A 14,287-nucleotide genomic window follows, 5' to 3' on the forward strand; every position below is an offset into this window, starting at 1 on the left:
AAATTAGTTATTGTCACGGATATAGTTTTTTAAAATGAAAAACTACAAGTCATCATAATGATGACTCAACTGGTAATGAATCCAGTTCTGTAGCATTCCTTCTTAGCCGAATTCCAATGTTACATTTACATTACATTTTAGTCATTTAGCAGACGCTCTTAACCAGAGCGACTTACAGGAGCAATTAGGGTTAAGTGCCTTGCTCAAGGGCACATTAACATGTTATCAACTCAGACTTCATGTCTGAATGTTTCACATTCGTACGGAATCAACTAGTTCAAAAGTAGTATCCTCAATACTTATGTATTCCTTGTTGCCCCTGAAATATTTGTGTCAGTTAGTTGAACTGTTCCTCTGTGAATATCTGACAAATTCCATTACCCTCAAGATAAACATTTACTGTAAACTATGCGTTGCACTGACGTGACGTCAGCCTGGACTGGCCAACCTGTTCTTAGAAAAGGGACATGTGATTGAGGATTTGAAGAAGAACAACAAGACGTCAAGGTGCGCGTGTGTTTAGTGACAGTGCCGCCTCAGGAGACTAACATCTACACTCTATAAAGCTATGTGATCTCTATTAAATATTGTAATTTTTTTATTATTAAAATATTCTTTCATCCCCTTGGATAAGGGAAACTTTGAGTTCTCTGTTTGCGCACTGACCTTGTAGTTGGAGCACCACATCTTGTGCTCGAGGAGAAGCTGCTGTTGCTTCAAAGCCAAAGGTCTGTTTCTCTGATCTATATTTAATGTGACTAAGTATCGAACTAGGCTATTACTTATTGCACTGTGTTGTAATGAAACATCATACCATGTTTCCAATCTATCACTGATCTATGTACACTTTTGTAAAATAAATTGTGAATTTATTAGAGCCAGTCTACTGCTGTAATAATTATACTGCTACAGGCTACTACTGTACTACATCTAGTACAATCTGTAGAGTTAGTAGGCTAGTAGTAGGCCCACCGTACTACTACAATATTCTACTGTACGTTGAACTGGGCCATGACCTACAGTAAGAAAGGAAGATAATTATGATGTGAAGAGTGGAGGATGTTTACTAGTCTGAAACATATTTTTATCCCCCAGTCATTAGATTCCACCCATCCGCCATGCAGTTTCCTGCTATCCCTGGAATCCAAGTGTCCACCCCTCTGTATGGAAAGAGTAAGTTATTTATGTTGCTTGTTGTTAAATGTTTTGTGAACAGTAGACCATTTTGTGAAATGAAATACTCAAGTAAAAAAAAACAATTATTGTCACAGATATCGTTTTTTATTTAAAACGACATGTCATCATAATGATGACTCAGCTGGTAATGAATCCAGTTCTGCAGCATTCCTTAGCCCAATTCCAATGTCATCAACTCAGATATCACGTCTGAATGTTTCACATTCCTACGGTATCAACCAGTTAAAAAGTAGTATCCTCAATACTTATTTGTTCCTTGTTGCCCCTGAAATATGTGTCAGTTAGTTGATTTGTTCCTCTGTAAGTATCTGACAAATTCCATTACCCTCAAGATAAACATTTTACTGTAAACTCCATATGATTTTGTTGTCTTGTGCTGAGACATCCACACAAAGGACACGTCTAAATTATTACCCATGGAAAATCATTACAATTACCTGGGCGGCAATTGCCATTGAATTCCCTTGGAGCTTTTGTTTCCTGTGAGAAAACATCAGTCAGCGTGGTGCTGTGTCTCCACTGGCGGGCCAGCCTGTTTTTTTAAATCGGGGCCAGCCAACGAGCTTCTGCCTGAGCAGGCATCACTTCCTTTTTACAGGCTGCTGCATTCAATCAGCAGATTCAGGACAGAGAGAGGCTGTGCCTTCTCTGGCCTCCACACTGCTATAGCCTATCACCTCCTCCCTGCCTCCACCCTTTCCCCCTAACAAACAGCCCAGCTGACCCTCCCATCCCCCCACAAGCCTCCACTCACACACCCATGCCACATGAAGCCTAGCTCTTAGTGAGTGAGTGGAAAAAGTTACATCAGTCTTTCTGTGTGTTGGCCAGGCACTCGACTGCATCAGTAGTAGCAGCACACTCCACTGGCCCACAAGCTGAGCAGCGTCTGATCCCAGTCCTCTACTCAAGGTATTGATGTGCTTTAATGTTTTCTGCTGTCACTCACTGAGAACCTTCTATTTTCAGCCTGAGGTGAAGTTGTTGTTGCTCGGTGCTACTATTCTTTTTAATTTGATTTTTAAACTAGTCATCCAGAGACCTGGGTTGTTATGGTGTTGTCCTTTTTATCCACCTCATTAATTTACATGTTTATTATGACTCATTAGATACAGATAACTTTGTTTTGGTAACTTTTGTTCAGTTGTAAATCACAGCCAAGCCACACTTAAAAGTACAATTAATGCTGAAGTCACTGCCGGTGACTGTCCCTCCACATGTTTTTAGTCACTATTCCTATGGCATAATGAGTCAAACACAGCATCTGCATTTTAAACAGCTAAACATTATTACATTTGATTGAAATCTGCTAAAAAGTTAAATAGCTTCAGCGGCAACAGCTTTTTAAGAGTAGGACCATCTCGTTTGAACACATGGTGTCTCCTCATGTCACCTATAAGCCATTCAACCCCACTATAATAACCCTGCCACGGGCTGCTACTGCTGGGTGGGATATAGACATCAGGCTCACATGGAGCTAACCCCCTTTTTCTCCAACAGACAGACCCAGCATGGAGAGCCCCTTGACGGCAGAGTCAGCTCCCCCAACCCCAGCTCCCCGAAACCATACTCCTTCTCCAAGTCCCAGAGCTGAGGCCCAAGAGGTGAGAATGGAGGAGAAAGAGGGAACAGTGGAGGAGGGTGAGACAGCGGACACAGAGGAGGACCCTATATATCTCTCTCTATCAGAGGTGTCAGTGTTTGTGGAGGAGCCAGCAGAGGATGCATCAGAGAAGGCTGTGGCTGAAGAGGCTGCGGCCGAGGAGAGGGCTGAGAGAGAGGCTCAGAGGCAGCTCCTGGCCACAGAGGAGCTGGTCTACACAGAGAGGAACTACCTGAGACTCCTCCAGGTCTGCACCTGCACCATCAGGAGCAACCTGCAGAAACACCAGGTACTGTACTGCACCGCTGCATAGGGCTAGGAGGGTTTCCTGAACATGGGAAAACTCTGGGCCCTACTGGGTCTTCCTCTCTAAGGAATGGTTATCTTGAAGCACCATGCTTTATTTCCTTTCACGTCTCTGAAGGTTTTTCAATGACCATATAATCGAATGTCTTTGATTACAAGGCCACGCTGAAAACGGGTGTCTCGTAAAAACAGGATGGAATCCCATTTTATGGGGTGGAAGACAGGCCTGTCTATGCATCAGCCAGTGGTAATGATGGAGGGGCTAATGTAATTGTATGTGGGAGAGAGGAAAGAGAGGAGGAGGGGATAGTTTAGTGGTAGGTGACTGATGCCCTTTGTTGAGCATTTAAGTCAGTCTATACCTTCTCCTCCACCACAGCCTCAGCTGACTAACCTGGACAGCATGTTCCTGTACATAGAGGAGGTGATCGACGTGTCAGGCCGCCTCCTCAGCCTCCTGGACCAGAAGCAATTGACGCCCCATGATCCTCTCTTCCTGGAGACTCTATGTAAGTAGTAAGAATATTGCAATGCTGTATCAGGACAGTTCCCTTGGCTGGGCTATTCACACCTCCCATATACACCATCACACCTTGTGATTCTCACTCCCAGGTAGCTACTAATATATATTCACACCTGCACTACCACACCTGCTAATCCTACGGGGGCTATCATGAATAGGCTCATGTCCACCCCCTCTGTTTCACAGGGCTATTGATACCAGCTGCTTGTCATGATGTGTTCTACATGGCTGTGTGTATTAAAGTCCTATGAGCACATTTCCCACCATGGTGTTAGACAACACTTACACATACAGTCCCCCTTTGCAGTCAAGCTGCTTGGATGGGTCAGCTAGATAATGAAAAACTAAAACTCCCTCTCTGTGGCAACCATGTTAGCCCTGCTATATTTCATTGTGGAGCAAACAACAGTGCCAAGTTCATTTTTTCCATTATTTAGTTGACCTTGCTCAGCACCTGGACTGCTAGGTGTCTCCATTATTTAGTTGACCTTGCTCAGCACCTGGACTGCTAGGTGTTTCCATGATTTAGTTGACCTTGCTCAGCACCTGGACTGCTAGGTGTTTCTGCTAGGTGTCTCCATTATTAAGTTGACCTTGCTCAGCACCTGGACTGCTAGGTGTTTCCATGATTTAGTTGACCTTGCTCAGCACCTGGACTGCTAGGTGTTTCCATGATTTAGTTGACCTTGCTCAGCACCTGGACTGCTAGTTGTTTCCATGATTTAGTTGACCTTGCTCAACACCTGGACTGCTAGATGTTTCTGCTAGGTGTCTCCATTATTTAGTTGACCTTGCTCAGCACCTGGACTGCTAGGTGTTCAAACATTGATCTGTCCTGCAGAGATCAAACCTGCAAGAATGACTAGAGAGACTCTGAAAAAGATATTCAGTACATAACAGCAACAAAATGAAACGCCTTTATATAGTCAGTTGTATCACCTTAGCAACGTTCCATGGGACGGATAAAGGACAACACGGGAGGCATACATGTACATTTATATCACATCATGAATACTTGATTCATATTCCCTTCAGGTGAGGCCTTCCTCAGTCTATCAACAGACATAGAGTCGGCGTACAAGGAGTACCTGGCCAACTACAACAACGTCACAGCGCTAGAGAACAGCTACAAGCAGAAAGAAGCCCTGTGGACTGAGATAGTGAAAGTCATCAAGTCCTCAGCGTATGTTCATATCTCCCTCTCTGCATTCCTGTTCCTACCATTGTTTGTCTCTAATGTCTCATTGAGATCCACTACTAAAACTGGCCTTGATATCACACCCCATCTCTATTGTGTTATGAACTTCCATGTACAGTTTTCTCACTACAAGTCCAGGAAGTATGACAAAGTGAGACTGTTGTGTACAGGCCAGAGGTGAATGCTGCCTCTCTGAGCTTCTTCCTGGTGATGCCAGTCCAGAGGATCGCCCGCTACCCTCTTCTCTTCCAGACCGTCATGAAACACACAGAGCCTGGGCACCCAGCCTACTCTCTCCTGGAGCAGACTGCCCACACCGCCATAGCCCTCAACTGCAGGATCAACGAGTACAAACGCTTCAGGGAAGTCGGTGAGAACATGAGCTAGCTATCACCATCTAGTAATCATTCCCTGTGATTGGTTCTAGTGTTCAGACAGGGATGAGGAATTGATAGATTGGGGACCTTGCCTTCACTTATTCCTGAACACCCATATTAGAATTTGTTGTCTTGTCGTCACAGCCGACAAATACAAGAAGACGGAGACCCTGACGATAAGGGATAAGATGAATCGACTGAACAGCCACAGCATCGCAAAGAAGACTGCCAGACTGAGTCAGTTCATCAAACATGAGACGGGGATTGCACCAAAGGTAAGGTTCTGTCTGTGCCTGTCCTTGTTAAGATCACTCAGCCATAAAATGAAGCTACACTTTCTACAGGGAATGGAAACTGAGGTGAGAGAACAAATGATATGACTAGTGTTTACCTGCTGTATTCAAACCTTGCTTCACACCTCTGAGGAGCATTTGTTAGATAAAGTATGTAGAGAGTCGTTGAATACAATGACTCATGCTATTGTGGAGGAATCTCACATGGTTATGAGTATTCCCTTGTGGACATTTTTAGACATATTATTCATCAAGTCACAAACTGAAGCTCTGGGTCTCTTTTTAGCAATGGATGGTAGAACTACTAGAATGTTCTTATTTTAATCTCTGTAAAGATTTGTTGAATTTGCTGTTAAAGGGATACTTTGGGAGTTTGGCAATGAGGCCCCTTATCTACTTCCCCATATTCAGATTAATTGTAGATACTATTGTTGTCTGTGTATCCAGTATGAAGGAAGTTAGAGGTAGTTTCTAGAGCCAATGCTAACTACCATGCTAACAGATACCGATAGACTTCCAGTCATTGCGCTAACGCTAGTTAACATTGGCTCCCGAAACTACCTCTAACTTCCTTCCTACTGGACACAGAGACATACAAATGGTATCCATGAGTTCATCTGACTCTGGGGAAGTAGATAAATGGCCTCGTTGCCAAACTCCCCAAATATCCCTTTAATAACTTCCCTCTGTTCAATTCCAGCTGGTAGATGAGGAGTTTGATGCCTTGGAGGGCTTTTTCTATCTCCTTGAAAATGGTATCACCGTGCTACATGAAAATGTGGAGACATATCTAGACCATCTACAGGTGAGCTTTTGTTGACCCTAGCCTTTTGCTATGGAGACCAGAGTAAGATCACCATGACAACACTGGAATCATTTTGTTTATTTTTTTACATTACATTTTTAGTCATTTAGCAGACGCTCTTATCCAGAGCGACTTACAGTTAGTGAATACCTTTTTTTTATTTATTTTTTATACTGGCCCCCCGTGGGAAACAAACCCACAACCCTGGCGTTGCAAACGCCATGCTCTATCAACTGAGCTACATCCCTGCCGGCCATTCCCTCCCCTACCCTGGACGACACTGGGCCAATTGTGCGCCGCCCATGAGTCTCCCGGTCGCGGCCGGCTGCGACAGAGCCTGGATTCGAACCAGGATCTCTAGTGGCACAGTTAGCACTGCGATGCAGTGCCTTAGACCACTGCGCCACTCAGGATGTGTTTATGTGTGGCTTTCCACTCAACATATAATTAGTGCACAATCCCTTAGCATTCACTTCTGGCTTGGCATCCTCTTCTCACTAAATAATGGGCTACAGCTCTGATCTGATGGATTTTCTTTTTCCAGTGGTGAGCAGTTGACAATTTAGAGGCAATGTAACTGTAAGAAAATCAGTTTAAAGTATTCAGCCTGCTACTCATTGCCCCACCTAATATGTGAATGCAGTCCCTCCCTGCTGCCAACAACCACAGCCAGCACTGTCGCTCATAAACCATGCATTACTGACCACTGCCACACAGATTTGGGTTTACGTTTCCCCGTGTCTAATTCTAGTTCATGTTGAAACTTTCCTTCCATCGTTATATTCCAGAGGTTTCTCAGCTATCGACCGGAGGAGTTTGATCTTGACATGGACAGTGAGAAGCCTGTTATATGCTACAAGGAAATCACAACAGCACTGAGACAATGGATACTTCCTACATTTGTAAGTTAAGCTACAGTACCATTTTGTTATGTTATAAAAATAGGCATCAGAAAAAAAGAATTATGCATATGGACGCGTTTCACTTTCCCTCTTGTCAGCCCCGTCCTTCACGTTTCAGATTACACTGTCTGTGCCTCACACTTTTATCTCCCCTCCCCCCTCCCCCACTCATTCCTCTATCCCAATCCCCCCCCTCTCTCTCTCCAGGAGAAGAGGATGAGGACTTTGGTCCACAAGCCTCTCTGTGCCCTAAAAGAGCTCCTGGCGGGGCCTCATAACCTGATCAGTAAGCGTCTGGACAAGCTGCTAGACTACGAGCTGATCGAAGAGAAGCCCAGTCTGAGCTACGATGAGCAGGCGGTGGCTAACACCTATAAGACCATCAACACCCTGCTCCTCAACGAGCTGCCCCAGTTCAACGGCCTGGCCCTCAACCTGCTCTGGGGCATGCTGGGGGCCTTCAGCTGCCTGCACAAGGACCTGGCTGCAGACATGGAGCAGCTCTTCCAGGGATTCACCCAACAGGTACACAATAATACAGTACTGGAGTTGAGGGGATGACTAGCATGTTTGTTGTGTGGATACAGACAAATGCCTATTTTCTCTATGATCCAAAAGGCTACATTAGCTAAGTAGCAGGTTGCTCATGTATTTGTTACTACATTTAGAATGAGATTTTATGGGAGCTATACCTAAAGCAGAGATGCAGTTGAGCTTGACAATTTTTCTCATCTTATTTTGTTTAACATGTCTTTTTGCAGCTCCCTCCCGGTTCCCTGGAGCCTAATGCATTCTGGGAGTGGGCGGAGTGTTCGGTGCTGGAGGGTGCGAGGAGGCTGGAGAGTCTGTGTTGGAATGTGAAGGACCAACTCAATGATTCCATTGTCCAGGTCAGTCTCAGCAGAAGCTGCACTATAATCTGTTGTTTGGTGGCGATGGGACTTGTCGGGTAACATTGCCAGGGACAGTGTGTGTACACATCTACAGCCCCACAGGACTTGTTGTCAAATAGCAGCAGGATGATTCATACTGTCAATGTTATTATGCCGCATTATGTGTTTGTAATAACCTGAATTGGATCATGATAGCTATTTCTACAAGCCTTGGGGTTGTGGTGTTACCTGTTGAGGGTTCTGAGAAAGGTGGTCGCCTGAAGGTACTGTAACTAAACACAAGCCTTTTGTCAAAACTAACACACTAGAACACGTCATGTCACAACACGAACCTGTATTTCCTGTAATAAATACTGGAAATTCCATTACCTTTTTCCCCAAGTCGGAACAGAAACCACCATTCATTTTGCTTGGTCATAATACAGCAATAACCTTACTCTAGCCACCTCATGGCTCCTATCATCACCACACCACTACTCATTACTTTAACTGATGAGAATGTGAAGCTGCCGAGAGGAGAGGGGAGAGAGATGGTGTAGTTTAATCTTCCAGACTAATCTAGACATCTCACAGTCCATGTTATAAGCTGTACTTTATGTCTGTCTGTCTGCAGTGTGCAGGAGCAGCTCTCCTGGCTGTAGGCCTCACAGAACCGATGAACAGCATCCCAAATGGCACCCTATTCCCTATATAGTTCACCAGCCCTGCTCAGAAGTAGTGCACTATATAGGGAATAGGGTGCCATTTGGGACATTACCAGAGAGGGTAGCTATATGATAGTAATGAGACTCAGCCTGTCAGGTCTACAGGAATACATGACAGCACTAGGGAGGATGGGCAGCTCATCTGTGGCTAGAGAGAAACATCTACAGTACTAGAAAGAAACAGGATCGCTTCATTAGCTACTCTTAGATGACATAGTGAAGCCATTTAAACTCTAGAAGTCACCCTGGGTGGAAGCTAAGCAGGTGAACACCAGTGATGATGAACATGGCGAATGACTAGCTGTCAAAGCCATTGCTCTACTATGTTCCTGATGGTTCCCTATCGGTTCCAATAACTCTACCAGGGTCGTGTTAATTAGGGCACACCGTAGCAAAACGTTTAATAACCTTTTGCAACTGAAAGTAAAACATTGACATTTCTTATTGAACAAATGCAGGTCATCCCTCCCTATTTCAGTCTTCTCTTCCATTTGGTGTGTAATGAACACAACGCTGTCCTCCCAGCCTCTCAGCCCTGGCTCCCAGAATCGTCTGAAGGTCCTGACAGACAAGCACGGCTCAGGGAAGATCTACCAGCTGACAGGTCATGTGGTGGGGACCAGAGACCTGGACCTGAGCCTGAACAGAGGAGAGCTGGTGGCCATCATCAGTGAGATGGACACACGGGGGGACAAACGACGCTGGCTGGTCGACGCTGGGGGTAAGACCGCCAAAACATCTTGCCTTTTCACAAGAGGGGCTTATCTTTAAAATAGCAAACGGCTTTACTTTCTAAAAGGAAAGTCAGTCCTTTGGTCTGTCAATGTAGCAGTGAATACCAAACTAAAATGAGTAGAATGCCGCTTCAGCCACCACCAGTTAAAGTGGAGACATCTAATGGTTGTTTACTGTTACTGCTGCCTGGTTACCTTTAAAAAAATCTAAGACGGTGAGATCTATCAATCCAAATAGATTTGATTAATTATAGGATAACATGTGGTTTATATATGGTACATCTCATCAGATTATAATTACTTATGAATTCATGTCTTCCAATCATCTACACCAATCCCCCTGTGTCCAGGTCCAAGAGGATACGTCCCCTCCTCCAAGTTGGTGCGTTACCACCAGGTAACCATGGACCCTCCCCCGTCCCCTCATCTGACAGTCACTACCATGGATTGCGCTGGGGGGGTCAGAAGACACTCCTACCACCCTGACGTCAGGCGACTCTCCTACACCCCTGATACACCCCAGCCCCAGCTCGTGAGGGCTATGTCCGTTCACTGCTTCCAGGTCAGTGACACTCTGTTCGGGGGGGGGCTTGTCAGCAGTGTTGAAATGCAGAGCGCCCCAAACCTTCTCCTGAGTGCTTTATCCATTTATTTGTTTTAGTCCTTCAAACATCATCATACATTGTTGGAGTCTCTCTCTCACACACACACGCACGCACACATGCACGTGGAGGAAGTGTTGAGGCACATAATTGTATCTGGGTTCGGTCTGTCTGTGGCTGAGCTGTCGAAATACACCTCTCCTGGTTGTTAAAGTGAGTGATTCTCCTTGTGACCTTTGGGAGGCATTTATCATACTCTTCAAGCCAGCCCTCTTCATGCACCGCTGGCAGTATGATCACTAATCATCCTGCTAAGGCTTTGATTCTTCAACTTGGGTGGTCCATTTTAGTCTGTTCTTTCTGTCCAACGTCCTTGCCATGGCTGAGTATGTGTCAGAGCAGAGGAGACCAGGGTTGGGCTCAATTCAGAATTCCAATTGAATGCTTACATTTGTATTGAATTTGAATTGAAGCAGTAAACAGGACACAGAATTACAATTTGAATGAAAGGAAATATAATTGAATTCAGTAAAATTCTATGAAATTCAAATGCCTCTTCTATATTAGGTGTAGTCTATACAAATATACACTGAGTGTACAAAACATTAGGAACACCTGCTCTTTTCATGACAGACTGACCAGGTGAATCCAGTTGAAAGCTATGATCCCTTATTGATGTCACCTGTTAAATCCACTTCAATCAGTCTAGATGAAGAGACAGGTAAAAAAAAAAAGATTTTTAAGCCTTGAGACAATTGAGACATGGTTTGGGTATGTGTGCCATTCAGAGGGTGAATGGGCAAGACAAAATATTTAAGAGCCTTTGAACAGGGTATGGTAGTAGGTGCCAGGCGCACCGGTTTGTGTGTCAAGAACTGCAACGCTGCTGGGTTTTTCACGCACAACAGTTTCCTGTGTGTATCAAGAATGGTCCAACACCCAAAGGACATCCAGCCAATTTGACACAACTGTGGGAAGCATTGGAGTCAACATGGGCCAGTATCCCTGTGGAACGCTTTCGACACCTTGTAGAGTCCATGCCCTGAAGAATTTAGGCTGTTATGAGGGCAAAAGGGAGTGCAAGTCAATATTAGGAAGATGTTCCTAGTGTTTGGTATACTCTGTGTATAACTTAGGGTCTAATATAACTGCATTGTTTGTTGAGAAAATATTATTGGCTATTCTAAGCACTAAGGTTAAAAGAGTAATGGGGGAATTCCGACCTGAGTGAAGCGTGCGTAAATGGAACGTAATTCCAGTTTTATGCCATCTTCTACTCATATTCTGACCTTGAACCTAAGCATGACAACATCATGCTATTCACCGCTATTCATTTGGGGTGGAGATCTAAGAAATGAAGGTTTGGCGGAGGTGTGTCTACAGATACGCTGTATTCTGACCTTGAATAAATGCCGTAATAATTCCACCACCTTTACATGTGAGGAAACCATGAATAAGGTCGAGCGAACCTACAGGTTCCAAGTGGAAAAAGCATCTACTTTCTTTTTTTTTTTTATAGAAAAGTGATATATTCTTTGGTATCTGGAAGTGTGACCTGTCGGATTCAATGAAACTCATCTTCTATGACTGAGTGGAATTTCTTTGAATTGCACTGAATTAAATTATACTTCCTGTCACTCAAACTCAAATCAAAGATTGTCTATTATATTGACAAGATAGTCAAGTGACCGCTCTACCAATAGAAATACATGTCTTCAAAGATGGAAGGCAGGCAGGAGGATGCAAGATCAGGCTGGACCATTCTAGCCAGTGAGAGGGCAGTTACGTGTGTGAACAACAGGCCATAGAGATGGATGACTCACCTTTGTATCTGTGTCATTATCGCGTCTGTGATGGCATGGCAACGCCAGTGAGGCTATCTCAGTTTTAAAGTAGTACATTGTATTCTTCATTGGCTGATTTGCTCCCAACAATAGGAATCCCTCAACGACAATGTCCATGCTAAAACAAATTATAGCCGTGATGAGTCCTCTATCTCTGACAACAGGCACAACTCAGATATAGTCAAAAAATATATATACGGTGCCGAAATGCCATGTGCGTCCACTTATATCCATGCATTCGTAACAACCTAACCATTGTTAAACTTATTTTTGATCAAGTAAGCCTCACACGTAGCAAATTAGCAATAACATTCCGACACCTCCATAAAGAAATTCCTCATTAGCTTATTTCTGCTTATTTTCATAAAACCTCTCACTTCGCCTCATCCTCTCTGTTTAAATACAAATTCTACATCCTGTGTGGTGTGACCAATTCGAATTCTGAATTGAGCCCAACCCTGGAGGAGACTGTTGGTGATTAGTAGTCCACTACCATCACAGGCCACATGGCGGCGCCATTAAGCTGCACTTACATGCCCTGCTGATAGCCAACTTTCTCAAGTTATGTTGTCCAGAGGTGAGCTGTGTTTTCTAATGCCATTGATCAGACCACCAAGCTAAATACAATCAATCTCTAGGGCATCATGCTCATTAATAAAGCCTTGTTTGCTCTGTCTGTTCTCTGACCTCTGCGGTGTCGTTGCAGGTGTTTGCAGGCTATGACTTCAGGGCGAGGAGCAGTCACGAGGTCTCTCTGAGGGCGGGGGAACCAATCAGAGTCCTGGAACCCCATGACAAGAAGGGTAGCTGTGACTGGAGCCTGGTGGAGGTGCGGGGGCAGAGGGGTTACGTGCCCTCCAACTACCTGGCAGTGATGCCCACATCCACCACGCCCACCGCCACCTACCGCTAGGGTTGCCCCCTACTGCGGGCATTTGTATGTAGAGTGCTCCAAGCCCTCAACTGCAGCTCTTGTTTAAGTATGTAAGTGGGAGGCCGCTTCCATCACCAGGAACCAGGGGTGCAACGCTGCTTTTTCCTGGAGAGACTGACTGACTGACAGGCAGGTAGAAATGCCTCCGCACACTAGAGCATAGCAGGCAGTCCATCAAGCTTATCTGTCTGTCTGGATTTCTCACTCATTCACTCTCTCACACACACACTCACTCTCACACACACACACACACACAAACTCACACACACACACACACACACACACATACGCTATGTAGTCTGGGTGCTGGCAGTTAAACAGAGGGAAATATGTACAAACTCCATTTTGATGTACCACTAGCACCGTCAGGTGACTTGGCCACTGACGTTGACAGTAATGCAGTTTATGCTCAGGCAAAATAGTTTTCTGATTTCTAGGAAGAATGAGGTCGGCAAACCTTAATGCTAGGTTACATGATAAAATAAGGAGAGAGAGTGGATAAGAGAACTTGTTGAAGTGGAGCTAGTTTGATTCCAGGCATCAAATGGCAGCAAAGGTGTGTTACTAAAGCAATTACATCATTAGGTTGATATGGCTTTAATAAGACAGTTGTTGTACTGCAGCTAGCAGGGCCTTCTCATTGGTTCAAATATCAGGGCAGAGTGAGAAAACAAGACATTACCTGGTGCTGTATCTGGGCTGACTGGACTAGACAGGCATAACTGTCTTCTCTCAGCTGGCCACAAGGGGGTGTACCACACCTGCGCTCACCTAACAGATGTCTGTAGGCTTTACCTTTTAGCATCTTCATTATTAGCTCAGTCGGTAGTGATGCTAATCTTCTGGTGGATGTCACACAACCTAAACACGTTCATATCTTAACCGTATGGTCTTATCATTCATTTGACTGTCAAGATCTACTTCATAATATGATCTAAATAGAATGTTTGCTCTGTAAGCCCGCCGTCAAGATTAGCTGTCCTGTTTTTTAAATTGTATTTATTTAATTTATTTAACACAGCAGGACCCTGTGTCAGGCTTTTTATATGAAGGATGAAATCGCTCAGTGTTGCCAAAAAACAGTTTGAAAGGGAGCACAGCTCTGTCAGTGCAGCAGTGTCATTATGTCGATTGCTACAGAATAGTCACTGTGCCCTGGGTAATACAGCACTCAAGCTGGGTATGCAGGTCTTCAGATAGTCACCGCTATTTTACCATGTTGGCTAACAGGATTTGTATGAGGCTCTAAGATGGTGCAGTTTCTGAATTGTAGATATATTTGAAGGAAAGGCCACATAGATAGTGGCGGTCTATATGACAGTTATAATAACAGAGCTTTCACTGTGAGCACCAGAATGGAGAGTAATCAAGT

General features: G+C 44.5%; 1 protein-coding gene across 1 annotated transcript; it reads left to right on the forward strand.

Annotated features, from left to right (window-relative positions):
* The first annotated feature begins 563 nt into the window (after positions 1–563).
* Positions 564–13,430, forward strand: LOC311104883 (rho guanine nucleotide exchange factor 37-like). The gene is made up of 15 exons (XM_084146848.1): positions 564–728; positions 1,096–1,173; positions 2,029–2,109; positions 2,698–3,089; positions 3,486–3,615; positions 4,665–4,812; positions 4,998–5,197; positions 5,349–5,479; positions 6,198–6,302; positions 7,091–7,204; positions 7,412–7,729; positions 7,966–8,094; positions 9,327–9,522; positions 9,886–10,097; positions 12,688–13,430. The coding sequence occupies exons 4-15, from the start codon at positions 2,709–2,711 to the stop codon at positions 12,892–12,894; spliced, it is 2,271 nt and encodes a 756-aa protein (XP_084002974.1). The 5' UTR covers positions 564–728; positions 1,096–1,173; positions 2,029–2,109; positions 2,698–2,708; the 3' UTR covers positions 12,895–13,430.
* The last annotated feature ends 857 nt before the right edge of the window (positions 13,431–14,287 follow it).

Source organism: Coregonus lavaretus (genome assembly GCF_964263955.1).
Source record: "Coregonus lavaretus genome assembly, chromosome: 29".
In the NCBI taxonomy this organism is placed as follows: Eukaryota; Metazoa; Chordata; class Actinopteri; order Salmoniformes; family Salmonidae; genus Coregonus; species Coregonus lavaretus.